This window comes from Penicillium chermesinum (assembly GCF_028974085.1).
Source record: "Penicillium chermesinum strain IBT 19713 chromosome Unknown utg000005l:1.0-4115287.0:1.0-4118363.0, whole genome shotgun sequence".
NCBI lineage: Eukaryota > Fungi > Ascomycota > Eurotiomycetes > Eurotiales > Aspergillaceae > Penicillium > Penicillium chermesinum.
In genome coordinates, this window is record NW_026695315.1 from 514,377 (window position 1) to 530,953 (window position 16,577).

The following is a 16,577-nucleotide window of genomic DNA, read 5'->3' on the forward strand; positions in this document are numbered from 1 at the left end:
TATGGTAGCTATCGATCAGAACGAAGCAATTGATCAGAATACACCCATTGAATCGACCTCGTCTGTGATCCTGCCGCAAAAATCCAGTTCTCCTTCTTTACCAGAATTAACTGTAGGTCGAAAATGTGGATTCACAACCCTCGTGTATCAACAACAGACAGCATTGACATAAGTAGATCCAAACAACCCACCCTGCTGGGATTATGGCGAGCAGATCTGATGAAGATGAGCCACCGCAATCAGTGATACATATGCCATCTGGATTTGGTGACTTTGTAAGGGCATTTAATCATTTCTTCTCTCTGGGAGTTTTGTACTGTCAGCTGCAACTCTGCTTGGTGTCACTAACCGCAAGCCTGCTAATCAGGCACGACAAAACACCGAAGACGCTAGTGGCGGCGGCGACATCGACGTATCAATTTCTTCCGGTACTGAGCCACTCTTAGAGACATCAAAATTGAATGAGAGGGCCATAAAGGTAGAGAAATTTTTCCATGTTGAGTCAGTCGTTGCCATGTCTAACCCTAGAAAAGACTGCTATTAGCCCAATATCCCCGCCTCCGTTGACCACTACCGTTCCCCCATCCAAGGATTGGTCTGAAAGAGCAACACCTCGTGCTCAAACAAGGTATGCGTTTGAAGAATCAGAAAGTTACAGCCGTCACAGCCGTACAAGTAGCCTGGAAGGTATACCCTTGTTGCCATTTGCGTCAATATTTGGAAATCCAAGACTAATCAATTCTCTCAGGCATCCCCGAAGGTATGCACACTACAGTTTACAGTTCAAGTTCAAGCTTCGCGCAGCCCCTGGCCTTAAGTTGTTGATACTAATGGCCAACTCTTCTGATAGGGCTTTCTGGGAAGCAAGCAGAGATCAGTGCTCTACGAACAGCACTCGCAGAATGCTGGACACTTTGCAATACCCTTGCCAGTCTGAGCTACATCAATCGAGAACGACTATTCAAAACGCAAGAAGACGGGATGCAAGAAGATGCTTGGAAGTCCTGCTGGCGGTTGTGTCAAAAGCTATATGATACGCGCGATGATGATTTTGCGTCGCAGGTCAATCCAACACTAGACCTTTGTCGGGATTTTTGCCAGGCCCTCTTCGAAGTGCGGAACTGTGATAGTGATCTAACCGACTCGGTCCTCCGAGTAAGCTTTGAACTAAATAATCACCTGTATAACACCCATGATCGCAAGCTGCCCGACGCATTCCGTGAGCGCACGCTGGACTTTTATATTACACTATGTCACCGGCTGATGAAACAACGAACGCGGCTAACCACGACGGATTCGCTGCTCAGTGCATGTTGGACACTGGCGGAAATGCTTTTCAGTATTCGCCAGAGCAAACGAGAAGGAAAAGAGCTAGACGAAGAACTGCTCGGGTCAGCCGTCCAAGCTTGTTGGGAGCTTTGCGACATCTTCCGGGAGGGCTGGACCCTCCATAGCATGCGTAACTCGGATCGAGGCCCCCCCCGACCCAGCCAAACCACCTTTGCTCAAGCTTTCCAGCAGGCAACACAGCGCTCAGAGCTGGACTTTGTCGATGACACTTCAGCACTTCCTGGCAATCCTGAAACCCCGACAACCATATTTGAGGATATGGCTACAGTATCCCCGGATGAGGCCCCACTTCCGAATATCCTCGTGCTAGGTCATGGAAATAGTCATGGCTCACATTCGAAGTGGCCCTCGAGTGCGTCAAGCATGTCGGACAACTCCCGCGCATCAAGTCGCACTGCGTCTTCGGCAAACACTGTGACCACTGCCCCTGAAGATCCCAACTTTACGAGATTGAAAGTTTTGATAACCAAGGCGGCCTTGAATAGTGGGTACCAGCGTGGAGGCTCCCAGAGTCTATCCTCTTTTGTCAAGAATTTACCACCAGATGCTTTTGGTTCCTCTCCGTGGCAAACTTCTTTATTGAAGTACTATAGAAAGCTTGTTGGCTTCGACCCAGCCTTTCGCAATGTTGGGCCCCAGGCAAGAGTCAGTGCTACTGACATGGCTCGCGCTTGTCAGGCAATGGTCCAAGGGGGTCAGTATTCATGGCTACGTGATCTCTACCGCTTCATTTTTGGTTTTAATATGGAGGATGCCATCAGCCGAAAGAGCAGTAGCATCCAGACATGACAGCGTTAATAACAAGACTCCGAGAGACATGTGATTATTATATTCCAAGATACCATTTAAAGACCTATTGAAGCCTCTCGGTTGAAACTTGGCTACATATCTCATCTTTCCGCCGCTAGGCCTATACTATCACAGATTCCAGCTAGTCTCAGCCGTTAGCCGATTCTGCTGCTTGCCATCGCCCCAAATAGTAGCATTGTCCGAACTACTGTTGTCTAAACTTGGACGAGAAAGGGATAGAAAGGTAGGAGTTAAATATTAGATCTGTTGTAGCTTCCTCTTTCTTCTCTTCTCTTCTTCCCTTCTTAGCTTTAATATTCTGTCAAGGAACAATGAGATTAGATGGTGAAACGCCATCGAATCAACGTTGGACGCGCCTTTGAGGATATATCGGGACCCTTTGAGCCAAAGTTGCACCATTCAAGGCCGGGGAAGCGGGGCCCCGGGACTCTCTTATATCCTATTAGTTGGATTAGGGCTGACACCTAAGCCGGGGCCAAACTCATTACGGACCCTCTTATGAAAGGGGCTGTTCTTTCAGATAGGAAGAGTAAGCTTTAGTCTTTGTTTAACCGGAGCCCTATCGTAGAATCCTATCGAATATTATTATCTTGTCTAGTCAACTAATACTATCTAAATCTAGTAGTTCTCTTATAATTCTAAAGCTTTACCCTGACTACCTAAGAATCGGTATCGATAGAACGTCTATATATCCACTAAACCCACTTATAATAGTATATCTTCCAGCGTAAAGAACAAATCGATAACTGAGTTTATCTTATCGACTATATTTATTATAAAGAAGTTTATAATCTAGAAGATCGAGAAGCTTTATTATCAAATAAAAGCGAAATAGAGTTATATCAATCTCTAATAACAGCTTAAAAGACTTAATACTATAATAACTATATTAGTATAGAATATATCCCTTATTACTGTAAGTATATTTATTAATTAATCCTAATTTCTAAAATTATCTTTTATTAAAAGAGATTATTTCTGTCAGCTATTAGCCGATTCTGCTGATCTCTACTACCTACTATATCTAGAGGGACTTCTTTTTGAGCCTAGAAGATTCTGCCGCCATCTACTATCCTAGGAGTCGACAAGGTCTATCTGAACTATAAGGCTGGTAAAGATGGGATAGAGATTTGTGTTAGAGCTGAGTATTAGAATTGGTTGTTGTAGCTTCTCCTTCCTTCCTTTCTTCTCTTCTCTCTCTAGCTTTAGTATTCTAAATTAAAATGTTATTGTTGTTATTGTGAAGGGCTAAAGCAAGACTTGATTTAATCTATACTAGGCCACGAACTGTGTGATAAACTTAAAGAAAGGAGTTTAATGCGCCGGTCTTCTACTATTAGTATGCCAAGGTCATATATCCTACATGATCAACACCGGGCCCTGCCCTGTGATAATACCCCCTTTCTAGCTTTATTTGTGTGATGGGGATAGTAATACGTATTTCTGTCTTTAATTGCTGTCGAATTATCTGTTGAATAGGGCTGTATTGGGCCTCGAACTTGTCTAGTGTTGTATAATCTTCTAAGTTGTTTAATTTCTGCTAAGTTTACTCTATCTAGCCGATCTATTTTATAAGAGCTTTGTTGTAATATCCCTTCCTAACTTTCTTGTGTCGAATAACTATGATCTATTCGATTTTGTATTCTAATTTATTGTCTATTAATAATAGTAATAGCTATATATTATCTATAATCTAGAAGAAAAGTAGGTCTATAGTTGTAGGTTATACTAATTTGATATAAAATATAAGATAGATACTAGTAAAAATATCTAGTTAGATAGTATATAGTAATAGGATATCGACTACTCGATATTATATATATAACTAGTCTAGATTTTTTGAAGGATGTTAGATATATATATTCTATAAATTTAATTATATATAGTCTCTCTTTTAATATATTAATATAACTTATTGTTGTTAATTTATCTATTCTTTTTATATTATTTATATAATAGCTATTATTATCTAGGCCTAATTAGTAGTTTTTTATAAGTAATTTATAAAGATTTTGTCTATTAACTTGGGCTATATTAGGATATCTTTTAATTAATTAATATTATTAATTCTAATTAGATTAATATAATATCTATAAATAAAAAAGAATAATAATATTTTAGTAGTAATAATACTATAGTTATTAATTATAATAATAATAATTAGTAATAGTTTTTTCTAGTTATCTTATATATAGATAATAAATATATATAGAATATATTTAATCTCCTAGCTAGTATACTCTATTATATTATTAATTTATAGATAAAATATTATTAATAAATATTATTATATTAATAGTTTCTTATATATTTTTTTTCTAGAATCTATTTATAAATTAAAGATTATAATTATTTATTATTGCTAATAGAACTCTATAATATATATAAAAATATACTAGGAATATATTTATTATTGTCACAGGCCAAGGCCTGGTGTTGATCATATAGGACATATGTGTTACGCACTACCTAGCGAGTCTCGGTGAGTGGGTCCTCAAAGGGTGATACTTCTCTTGGTCACTCTGCACGCCAAGGGTGTCTCGTCACTCTATTGCAATGCCTACCGATCACACACGGCAACAGGCCTTAGATGCTCAAGTCCTTAGAGGTCTTGCTTAGTAAACGTGGAGCTGCTGAGGGCGCCGACGAGGTCAGGTTCTTATGGATCTCCCCTTCGTCGTTAGGTTTGGATTCGAGACAAGTATGAACAATGAACCGTTGTCGTATTCCAATCTTGTGGTTCCTAAGTAACAATGATGTAGAATCAAGAAGAGATTGATCGCGAAGAACTAAATACATGGTGCCAAGTGAGTGTCCTTATATATCCAGTCCTTCCTGTCACTGATGTGTTCGGGACACATCGCTGATGCGCTCCGCGCATCGCTGATGTGCAGTGCACATCGCTGATGAGCCACTGTTGCCTTGCTGCCTTAGACAGCTGTTCCTGGCTCCTTCATGCCAATTGGTCGGCTGCCATACCTGGCTCCCTTGTCACGTGTGTGTCAATCTTGACAGATCGGTTGGTCGTGGTTGACTTATTTTCTTCAACCGAAGTGGGTCCGTAACATCATCCCCCTCCTTCAGGGTCTTTGTCCCCAAAGACTTAAATAGCGTCTTCCCCTTTGGTGAGTTCCTGTTCCTCATGTTTCTTCACCTATTTCGATCATCATGGTGTGTCGTTCCTCTGTTCGCAAAAATAATCTGACGACGAGAATCGAGGAGGAAGGTTTCAGGGCTGTAATCCCTTGTGAACGCTGCGTCCGTCTCAAACGAGTGTGTTTCCGTGCGGAGTGTTCCGACAAGTGTCTTGGTTGTATCGCTGGTGGTGGTCGGGCGAAGTGCGTGATGTCGAAGCCGACATATTCTGACGCCGAATGGCGTAAACTGGTCAAAATGCAGCAAGAGATTGCTGCTCAACGAAAAGAAAGCGTTAGCTCAAGTTATGCGCCTTGAGCAACAAGAAGCTTTGTTAAGAGAGCGTGCTGGTGACTTTATCGCTCGTGAATTTAAGGAGATTTCCGAGTTGGAGGATCTCGAACGTCGTGAAGCTGAAGAGCTTGCTCGTATCGAAAAAGAGCGTGTCGATACGGAAAAACAAGATTGTGGTGCAGAGAGCGTTCGTGCCGCTGGCGAGGTTTCTCAATCTGCTTCTTCCGATCCTGGTAGGATCCTTGCGGCTACGTCAGAGGGTCCTACTCTGACGCAGATTCTTGCGTCTGTCGATCCGTCCAGTCCCGTAAATTGGGACGACATTGATTTCGACGCTTTCGCTGCTTCCGTTGGCGAGGTAGTCTCTTCGCCGCGCGATAATATTGTTGAACCAGCTGGTGGCAGCCCCTCAGGTTCGAAATAGGTTCCCATGTGTTTTCCGAGGTAGGGTACCCTTTCCATTTAACCAAGAGCTTCTGCTGATTATCCATCCATCTATCCCCTAGGATAGCTTCGACTTCGTATTCGTCCTCTGTTTCGTCTTCCGCGAGTTCAACGTTGGTTTCAAGGGTTGCATTTTCTGGTGCGGGTTCGAGTAACGAGATATGGAATGTCGGGAATATTCTTTTCATGCTTTCTGGTAGTTTCAAGCGATAATTGACTGGTCCGATTTTCTTTTCAATTTTAAACGGTCCGAGTTTCAGGTGGTCGAGTTTCGAGCTAGGTCGCTTGGTTTTGATGTTTCGTCGTAAGAGGTACACTTTCATCCCCTCTTTTAGGTCTGGCCCTTCCGCGTGGGTGCGGTCGTAGTACATTTTCATGCGGTAGTTCATGAATTCAATGTCTTTGGCGAGTTGTGCATGTAGTTGTCTGATGCCTCGAGCCATGAGTCGTGCGTTTTCGGCGACTGGTTTCTTGCCGATTGCTTCTCCTAGCAGTGTCGGGTTTCTTCCGAATACTGCAAATGCTGGTGTTTCACCGGTCGTTGAGTGGACGGCGTTGTTAAACGCGAACTGTGCAATAGGTAAGAGTGCTGCCCAATTATCTTGTCGGTAGTTGACGTAGTGGCGTAGCCATTGTTCAACTGTTTGGTTTGTTCGTTCTGTCTGTCCGTTGGTATGCGGGTGATAGGCTGTTGAAAGTCGTAGCTCTATCCCTATCAAGTCTGTAAGTGACTGCCAGAGTCTCGAGGTGAATAGTTTGTCTCGATCAGATATCATGACCCTGGGCGTTCCGTTGGTTGCAAAAACGTGTCTCACAAGCAGGTCTGCCATTTCTTCTGCTGTGATCTGCTCCGTGGTTGCGATTAGGTATGTGTACTTCGTGAGTTTACACGTCACTACCATAATCATATCTTGTTCGTCCGACTGGGGTAACTTGGTGATGAAGTCAATGGTGATGACTTCGAACGGTGTTGTCGGTGCTTCGACAGGTTGTAGCTCTCCATACTGCATGTGTCTTGTTGGTTTGTCTCGTTGACAGGTATCGCAGTTTCGTATGTATTTCCTGACTTTTCTGTGGATGTTCGGCCAGAAGTAGTTCCTTGTGATGCTTTCGATAGTCTTTTCTGCTCCCATATGTCCTTCCGCTGGGGTGTCATGGTGGTTTTTGATCGTTTCTTGTCTCAATTTTTCGGGTACGTAGATCAATCCGTGTATGATGACAAGTCCGTTTTCTTGGGTCATCTTTGCTGGTGCGGTTTCCAAGATTTTCTGGATGGTTCCGTCTTTAGCTGTCTCTTCCTTGAGTTTGGCCGTCCATTCGTCTAGGATTTCACTAGTTGCTGCTAGCTGTTGGTGGTTGTGAACAATATTGCCATATTCATCCATTCGTAGGATGGCTGGTGATGCTTCTTTGACTCCTTCTTGGTAGTCAGGTCTTCTGCTGAGCGCGTCTGCTTGACTGTTGGACGTTCCGCTGCAGTGTTCGATTCGGTAATCGTATCGGGACAGTTCTTCTGCCCATCGTGCTTGTCGTCTGGTGAGCTCCTTGGTAGTGGTGAAGTATGTCAGATTTTTGTGATCTGACTTCACTACTACTTGGTGGTTTGCTCCTTCCAAGTATGGTCTCCATGTCTTGAATGCCATGACTATTGCCAATAGTTCTTTGTCGTAGACATCGTAGTTTAATTCGGCTGGTGTCATCTTTCTGGACCAAAATGCAATTGGTCGATATTTCTGTTCGTTATCGGGTTGCGTGAGCCTGGCTCCTAACGCGTAGTCCGATGCATCTGTCTCCATGACATATGGTTTCTGTGGATCATTTCTTGCGAGTATGATTCGTTCCGAAAATAATCGTTTAAGTTCGTTGAACGATTGTTTCGCTTCGTTGTTCCATTCCCACGGCTGGTCTTTTTTCGTGAGTTCTGTTAGGCCGTGTGCCTTTGCTGAAAATCCTCCGATCCATCGTCGGTAGTAGTTGGCTAACCCTAGGAATTGTTGCACTTCCTTAACCTTGGTAGGTCGTGGCCATTCCAGGATGCTTCGTACTTTTTCTTCTTCCATGCTGAATCCCTCCTTGGTGATGACATATCCTAAGAATCCAGTTTCTTCCGTGTGGAACTCGCATTTCTTGAGTTTCAATGTGACTTTCGCTTCTCTGAGTTTCTGAAGAACGAGTTTGTTGTGCTGCACGTGTTCTTCCTCGTTGTTGGAGTAGACCAAGATGTCGTCTAGGTAGACAACAACAAAGATATCTAGATATTCCCTCAGAACGTCTAGAATGAATCTTTGGAATGATGCTGGTGCGTTGGTCAATCCAAAGGGCATAACAGTATACTCGAAGTGTCCAAGTTCTGTTCGGAATGCTGTTTTCCATTCGTCCCCTTCTTTGATTCGTAGCCTGTAGTAAGCTTCCGTGATGTCGTACTTGCTGTATATCTTAGCTTTCCCAACAGTATTTTGGATGCTTTGAATCAAAGGCAATGGGTGTCGATCCTTGATCGTGGCTTCGTTCAGCTGTCTGTAATCGATGCACATTCGTTGCCGTTTCGTGGGGTCTTCGTGTTTCTTCGCAACGAATAGGATGGGGTATCCTGCTGGTGACTTGGATGGTCGTATGTATCCCTTCTTCAAGTTTTCGTCGATATATTCCTTCAAGAGACGTTTGTTGTTCTCGTTGAGTTGGTAAATCGGCATGAACTTGGGTTCCATCCCTGGTTTGAGTTTGATCTCGTGGTCGTACGGACCGTGTTCTGGCAGTGTGCCAATTGGTGGTGGTGTGAACACGTCTTCGAATTCCTTGTATTGTTCAGGTATCTGTACCTCTTCCTCTGTCCCACAGAGGGCCTTCGTGTCTTCGGCGTGGTCAATTACCACGTAGTTGTCAATTTCATCGTCTGACATCGCGACTTCTTCTGTGACATAGGCATCCATTCTCACGATGGTATGCGGGGTCCTACCTCCCGAGGACCGAGGACTATGCTGGGTCTGCTGCCTGTGCATGTTCTCTGGTGTGTCTGCCTGCCCAGGGCTAGACTCCCTAAATTTGGCGGTTTTCTTAGGCTTATCCGTCGCCTCGCCGTTCGTCGTTCGGCATTCACATCGTGTGAATCTGAGTGTGTGCGTTTTCCAGTCGATTTCGGGGTTGTGTCGTTTCAACCATGGACTTCCTAATAGCACATCGTACTTCCCTAGTTCTGAGATGATATCGAAATTATTCATCTCGAAGTGGTTTCCGAGCTGCATTGGTATCCATCCTGTTTCGTATTGTATTCCTGTTCCGTAGGCGCGTCCGCTCTAACCCAGTGACTGGTACAGCATTTGGGTTGGCGTAAACGGGTACTCCATGAGCTCTGGCCCATGCCTTGGACAGAAAATTTCCACATGCTCCAGAATCAATGAACGCTCGTGCTTTTCTTCCCATAAGGATCACTTCGACCTTTAGGTGAGGTCCCCACTGCGTTCCGCAAATTGATTGGTTCTGGTTCTTCTTGGCAGGGTCGGATGGTAACAATCCGTGTCTGGCCAGGTAGCTGCTCTTGTACTGGCGTCGCCATCGTGGTGCTTTCTCGTATACGTTTGTTTCGAGTCGGTAGGGTTTGGCCTCAGCTTTTTCTTTGTCGTGTTGCGGGCAAGAATGTAGTTCATAGCACCGCGTGAAGGGTATCGTGCTGTGGTCGGGATGCCTGGCGTATCCGCGACATGAGCAATCCGCTTCATCGCACGGGCATCCTGCGCTGTAGGGTATTTCGTGTTCTGGTCGGAACGCGTACCGCTGTGGGTCGCACTCGATCCAGGCCCTCTTCTTTTCTTCTTTGGTGGTGTTCCTGTTCATGAGTTCGCACAACTCGTTTAACTTCATAACTGCTCCTCTGATGTAGGGTTCTTCCCTGACAATTCGGTTGAATATCTCGACGGCCCATTCTGGGTCCTGGTAGTGCAGTTCGGGGCATGGAGGTTCGTATTCGAGGTCCTGGGAGCCCTTCGTTCCTTGAACGAGGTTTCGTGTCTCCTGGGATAGTCCCTCTTGCTCCTGGGACTCGGATTCGTCCAGAGTCCAACTTCTGTTATCCCAATCGATCTCTGGGAACTCGTGTCGCTGGTTTTCTTTCAACAGTTCCGAGGTGTCACTCCCCTCGTACGTCTGTGCTTCTGTGTCTTTGTCGTTGGTGTTTCTCGCGGTTCCGTCCGTTGGTTCGCTGTCTGCGATCTCGCTTTCACTTAGCGTCGTCCATGCTTCAAGCATGTCTTGGATGTCTGATAATGTTTCGTCCCTCTCGCGCTCTTCCGTGGCGCAGATTTGTTTGGTCTCGTTGTATCCGCCTCGGCTCTCGTTTGTTGCTCGAAGTTGCTGCGGTTGTCGCGGTTTCCGTGGTTTAGGGCATTCTTTTGCGAAATGTCCTCCTTGGTTGCAGTTGAAGCATTTTCCTTTCATCTGCCTATATTGCTTTTCCTTTCGTGGGTTTTCTGCCGCGTCCAGATCCATAGGTTGCAATCCATATGGGTCATTGTACTGGGCCTGTCGTGGCTCTCTTCGACCTCCTCGTCGTCGGAATCCGTGGGTTCGGGTAGGTCTTGTCCCCGCCACTGTCGTGCTTCTCGTCGTTGAAGCGATCTTTCGTATAGTCGGTTGTCGAACTTGACTGCGACTTCCATGAGTTTGCTCAACCTATCGGGTCGGTCGATTCGCATGATTTCGTCTTTCACATCTTCCTTAAGACCGTCTTCATAGATGGCGATGTACGCATCCTCATCCCAATCGAGATGAGAGATGATTTGTTGGAATTCAGCGGTGTATACACTGGCTGATCCAGTTTGTCGGAGTCTCCTCAATCGTCGTTCCGCGGTACGGGTTGCATCAACATCCCCAAAGGTGGCTTCTAATTTCTTCTTAAAGTTGGAGTATGACGCGAAAACTTCTTTTGTAGCTTCATCGCGGTCCTTGCTGGGTTTGTCGGTATAGTCCCGGATGTATGGTTCGAACCATTCGAACGCTTGTCCTCGCAGGTACGTGGATGCATACATGACCTTATCGACTTCGGACTGGAAGTTGACAAGTCGTAATTGCATATCCATCTGCGTCAAGAATGCTCGCAACTTGCCTCGGTGTCCTTCGAAGAAATCTGGCTTCGGTGGTTTGATCTGTGGCAATCGTTGCTTCTCTAGTTCCATAATTTGTTCCTGTAACTGGCTGAGCATGCCTTCCAACTGAGCGTTGGTAGGTGGTGCAGCTGGTGCTGGTGGGCGTGGGGTATTACTGCCTTGAGTCGACATAGTGGCGTCAAGGTCAGGGCGTCAATTGCTGTTCAGTGTCGTACTTGTTCGAGATGGGCGATCAATGTGTTACGCACTACCTAGCGAGTCTCGGTGAGTGGGTCCTCAAAGGGTGATACTTCTCTTGGTCACTCTGCACGCCAAGGGTGTCTCGTCACTCTATTGCAATGCCTACCGATCACACACGGCAACAGGCCTTAGATGCTCAAGTCCTTAGAGGTCTTGCTTAGTAAACGTGGAGCTGCTGAGGGCGCCGACGAGGTCAGGTTCTTATGGATCTCCCCTTCGTCGTTAGGTTTGGATTCGAGACAAGTATGAACAATGAACCGTTGTCGTATTCCAATCTTGTGGTTCCTAAGTAACAATGATGTAGAATCAAGAAGAGATTGATCGCGAAGAACTAAATACATGGTGCCAAGTGAGTGTCCTTATATATCCAGTCCTTCCTGTCACTGATGTGTTCGGGACACATCGCTGATGCGCTCCGCGCATCGCTGATGTGCAGTGCACATCGCTGATGAGCCACTGTTGCCTTGCTGCCTTAGACAGCTGTTCCTGGCTCCTTCATGCCAATTGGTCGGCTGCCATACCTGGCTCCCTTGTCACGTGTGTGTCAATCTTGACAGATCGGTTGGTCGTGGTTGACTTATTTTCTTCAACCGAAGTGGGTCCGTAACAATATGACCTTGGTGTATTAATAGCGGAGGACTGGTGTATTAAACTCCTTTTCTTAAGTTTATCGAACATAGTTTATGGCCTAGTATAGATTGAATCAAGTCTTACTTTAGCTCTTTATATTTGATAAACTTCTCTTGCAGAACAGCCAAACCTTTATTAGTTATTAGAGGCCTCGAGATAGTCGGCTTAAGTATAACGAAGTACTTCTGAATTACTACCGATTCGGTAGAATATTAGAATAAGGATATTAATATAACAAATACGCTGGATGTCGAATATTAGTAAATAATAAAAGTCTCGAGATAATTATTATGGTGTTACGGACCCACTTCGGTTGAAGAAAATAAGTCAACCACGACCAACCGATCTGTCAAGATTGACACACACGTGACAAGGGAGCCAGGTATGGCAGCCGACCAATTGGCATGAAGGAGCCAGGAACAGCTGTCTAAGGCAGCAAGGCAACAGTGGCTCATCAGCGATGTGCACTGCACATCAGCGATGCGCGGAGCGCATCAGCGATGTGTCCCGAACACATCAGTGACAGGAAGGACTGGATATATAAGGACACTCACTTGGCACCATGTATTTAGTTCTTCGCGATCAATCTCTTCTTGATTCTACATCATTGTTACTTAGGAACCACAAGATTGGAATACGACAACGGTTCATTGTTCATACTTGTCTCGAATCCAAACCTAACGACGAAGGGGAGATCCATAAGAACCTGACCTCGTCGGCGCCCTCAGCAGCTCCACGTTTACTAAGCAAGACCTCTAAGGACTTGAGCATCTAAGGCCTGTTGCCGTGTGTGATCGGTAGGCATTGCAATAGAGTGACGAGACACCCTTGGCGTGCAGAGTGACCAAGAGAAGTATCACCCTTTGAGGACCCACTCACCGAGACTCGCTAGGTAGTGCGTAACACATTGATCGCCCATCTCGAACAAGTACGACACTGAACAGCAATTGACGCCCTGACCTTGACGCCACTATGTCGACTCAAGGCAGTAATACCCCACGCCCACCAGCACCAGCTGCACCACCTACCAACGCTCAGTTGGAAGGCATGCTCAGCCAGTTACAGGAACAAATTATGGAACTAGAGAAGCAACGATTGCCACAGATCAAACCACCGAAGCCAGATTTCTTCGAAGGACACCGAGGCAAGTTGCGAGCATTCTTGACGCAGATGGATATGCAATTACGACTTGTCAACTTCCAGTCCGAAGTCGATAAGGTCATGTATGCATCCACGTACCTGCGAGGACAAGCGTTCGAATGGTTCGAACCATACATCCGGGACTATACCGACAAACCCAGCAAGGACCGCGATGAAGCTACAAAAGAAGTTTTCGCGTCATACTCCAACTTTAAGAAGAAATTAGAAGCCACCTTTGGGGATGTTGATGCAACCCGTACCGCGGAACGACGATTGAGGAGACTCCGACAAACTGGATCAGCCAGTGTATACACCGCTGAATTCCAACAAATCATCTCTCATCTCGATTGGGATGAGGATGCGTACATCGCCATCTATGAAGACGGTCTTAAGGAAGATGTGAAAGACGAAATCATGCGAATCGACCGACCCGATAGGTTGAGCAAACTCATGGAAGTCGCAGTCAAGTTCGACAACCGACTATACGAAAGATCGCTTCAACGACGAGAAGCACGACAGTGGCGGGGACAAGGACAACCTCCCCGAACCCACGGATTCCGACGACGAGGAGGTCGAAGAGAGCCACGACAGGCCCAGTACAATGACCCATATGGATTGCAACCTATGGATCTGGACGCGGCAGAAAACCCACGAAAGGAAAAGCAATATAGGCAGATGAAAGGAAAATGCTTCAACTGCAACCAAGGAGGACATTTCGCAAAAGAATGCCCTAAACCACGGAAACCGCGACAACCGCAGCAACTTCGAGCAACAAACGAGAGCCGAGGCGGATACAACGAGACCAAACAAATCTGCGCCACGGAAGAGCGCGAGAGGGACGAAACATTATCAGACATCCAAGACATGCTTGAAGCATGGACGACGCTAAGTGAAAGCGAGATCGCAGACAGCGAACCAACGGACGGAACCGCGAGAAACACCAACGACAAAGACACAGAAGCACAGACGTACGAGGGGAGTGACACCTCGGAACTGTTGAAAGAAAACCAGCGACACGAGTTCCCAGAGATCGATTGGGATAACAGAAGTTGGACTCTGGACGAATCCGAGTCCCAGGAGCAAGAGGGACTATCCCAGGAGACACGAAACCTCGTTCAAGGAACGAAGGGCTCCCAGGACCTCGAATACGAACCTCCATGCCCCGAACTGCACTACCAGGACCCAGAATGGGCCGTCGAGATATTCAACCGAATTGTCAGGAAGAACCCTACATCAGAGGAGCAGTTATGAAGTTAAACGAGTTGTGCGAACTCATGAACAGGAACACCACCAAAGAAGAAAAGAAGAGGGCCTGGATCGAGTGCGACCCACAGCGGTACGCGTTCCGACCAGAACACGAAATACCCTACAGCGCAGGATGCCCGTGCGATGAAGCGGATTGCTCATGTCGCGGATACGCCAGGCATCCCGACCACAGCACGATACCCTTCACGCGGTGCTATGAACTACATTCTTGCCCGCAACACGACAAAGAAAAAGCTGAGGCCAAACCCTACCGACTCGAAACAAACGTATACGAGAAAGCACCACGATGGCGACGCCAGTACAAGAGCAGCTACCTGGCCAGACACGGATTGTTACCATCCGACCCTGCCAAGAAGAACCAGAACCAATCAATTTGCGGAACGCAGTGGGGACCTCACCTAAAGGTCGAAGTGATCCTTATGGGAAGAAAAGCACGAGCGTTCATTGATTCTGGAGCATGTGGAAATTTTCTGTCCAAGGCATGGGCCAGAGCTCATGGAGTACCCGTTTACGCCAACCCAAATGCTGTACCAGTCACTGGGTTAGACGGACGCGCCTACGGAACAGGAATACAATACGAAACAGGATGGATACCAATGCAGCTCGGAAACCACTTCGAGATGAATAATTTCGATATCATCTCAGAACTAGGGAAGTACGATGTGCTATTAGGAAGTCCATGGTTGAAACGACACAACCCCGAAATCGACTGGAAAACGCACACACTCAGATTCACACGATGTGAATGCCGAACGACGAACGGCGAGGCGACGGATAAGCCTAAGAAAACCGCCAAATTTAGGGAGTCTAGCCCTGGGCAGGCAGACACACCAGAGAACATGCACAGGCAGCAGACCCAGCATAGTCCTCGGTCCTCGGGAGGTAGGACCCCGCATACCATCGTGAGAATGGATGCCTATGTCACAGAAGAAGTCGCGATGTCAGACGATGAAATTGACAACTACGTGGTAATTGACCACGCCGAAGACACGAAGGCCCTCTGTGGGACAGAGGAAGAGGTACAGATACCTGAACAATACAAGGAATTCGAAGACGTGTTCACACCACCACCAATTGGCACACTGCCAGAACACGGTCCGTACGACCACGAGATCAAACTCAAACCAGGGATGGAACCCAAGTTCATGCCGATTTACCAACTCAACGAGAACAACAAACGTCTCTTGAAGGAATATATCGACGAAAACTTGAAGAAGGGATACATACGACCATCCAAGTCACCAGCAGGATACCCCATCCTATTCGTTGCGAAGAAACACGAAGACCCCACGAAACGGCAACGAATGTGCATCGATTACAGACAGCTGAACGAAGCCACGATCAAGGATCGACACCCATTGCCTTTGATTCAAAGCATCCAAAATACTGTTGGGAAAGCTAAGATATACAGCAAGTACGACATCACGGAAGCTTACTACAGGCTACGAATCAAAGAAGGGGACGAATGGAAAACAGCATTCCGAACAGAACTTGGACACTTCGAGTATACTGTTATGCCCTTTGGATTGACCAACGCACCAGCATCATTCCAAAGATTCATTCTAGACGTTCTGAGGGAATATCTAGATATCTTTGTTGTTGTCTACCTAGACGACATCTTGGTCTACTCCAACAACGAGGAAGAACACGTGCAGCACAACAAACTCGTTCTTCAGAAACTCAGAGAAGCGAAAGTCACATTGAAACTCAAGAAATGCGAGTTCCACACGGAAGAAACTGGATTCTTAGGATATGTCATCACCAAGGAGGGATTCAGCATGGAAGAAGAAAAAGTACGAAGCATCCTGGAATGGCCACGACCTACCAAGGTTAAGGAAGTGCAACAATTCCTAGGGTTAGCCAACTACTACCGACGATGGATCGGAGGATTTTCAGCAAAGGCACACGGCCTAACAGAACTCACGAAAAAAGACCAGCCGTGGGAATGGAACAACGAAGCGAAACAATCGTTCAACGAACTTAAACGATTATTTTCGGAACGAATCATACTCGCAAGAAATGATCCACAGAAACCATATGTCATGGAGACAGATGCATCGGACTACGCGTTAGGAGCCAGGCTCACGCAACCCGATAACGAACAGAAATATCGACCAATTGCATTTTGGTCCAGAAAGATGACACCAGCCGAATTAAACTACGATGTCT

At 46.1% G+C, this 16,577-nt stretch overlaps 4 protein-coding genes across 4 annotated transcripts; 3 read left to right on the forward strand and 1 right to left on the reverse strand.

Moving 5' to 3' along the window:
• Positions 1 to 494: 494 nt before the first annotated feature.
• Positions 495 to 2,139, forward strand: N7468_006353 (uncharacterized protein; the record flags this gene model as incomplete). Its single annotated transcript, XM_058475649.1, has 2 exons — positions 495 to 687; positions 851 to 2,139. The coding sequence occupies 2 exons, from the start codon at positions 495 to 497 to the stop codon at positions 2,137 to 2,139; spliced, it is 1,482 nt and encodes a 493-aa protein (XP_058328539.1).
• A 3,189-nt stretch (positions 2,140 to 5,328) lies between these two features.
• N7468_006354 (uncharacterized protein) lies at positions 5,329 to 5,613 on the forward strand (the record flags this gene model as incomplete). Its single annotated transcript, XM_058475650.1, has 1 exon — positions 5,329 to 5,613. The coding sequence occupies one exon, from the start codon at positions 5,329 to 5,331 to the stop codon at positions 5,611 to 5,613; it is 285 nt and encodes a 94-aa protein (XP_058328540.1).
• Positions 5,614 to 9,887: 4,274 nt separating this feature from the next.
• On the reverse strand, positions 9,888 to 10,275 carry N7468_006355 (uncharacterized protein; the record flags this gene model as incomplete). The annotated part of the gene is made up of 2 exons (XM_058475651.1): positions 9,888 to 9,893; positions 9,946 to 10,275. The coding sequence occupies 2 exons, from the start codon at positions 10,273 to 10,275 to the stop codon at positions 9,888 to 9,890; spliced, it is 336 nt and encodes a 111-aa protein (XP_058328541.1).
• Positions 10,276 to 14,006: 3,731 nt separating this feature from the next.
• N7468_006356 (uncharacterized protein) lies at positions 14,007 to 14,393 on the forward strand (the record flags this gene model as incomplete). Its single annotated transcript, XM_058475652.1, has 1 exon — positions 14,007 to 14,393. One exon carries the CDS (start codon positions 14,007 to 14,009, stop codon positions 14,391 to 14,393), a length of 387 nt encoding a protein of 128 aa, XP_058328542.1.
• Between the last annotated feature and the right edge of the window lie 2,184 nt (positions 14,394 to 16,577).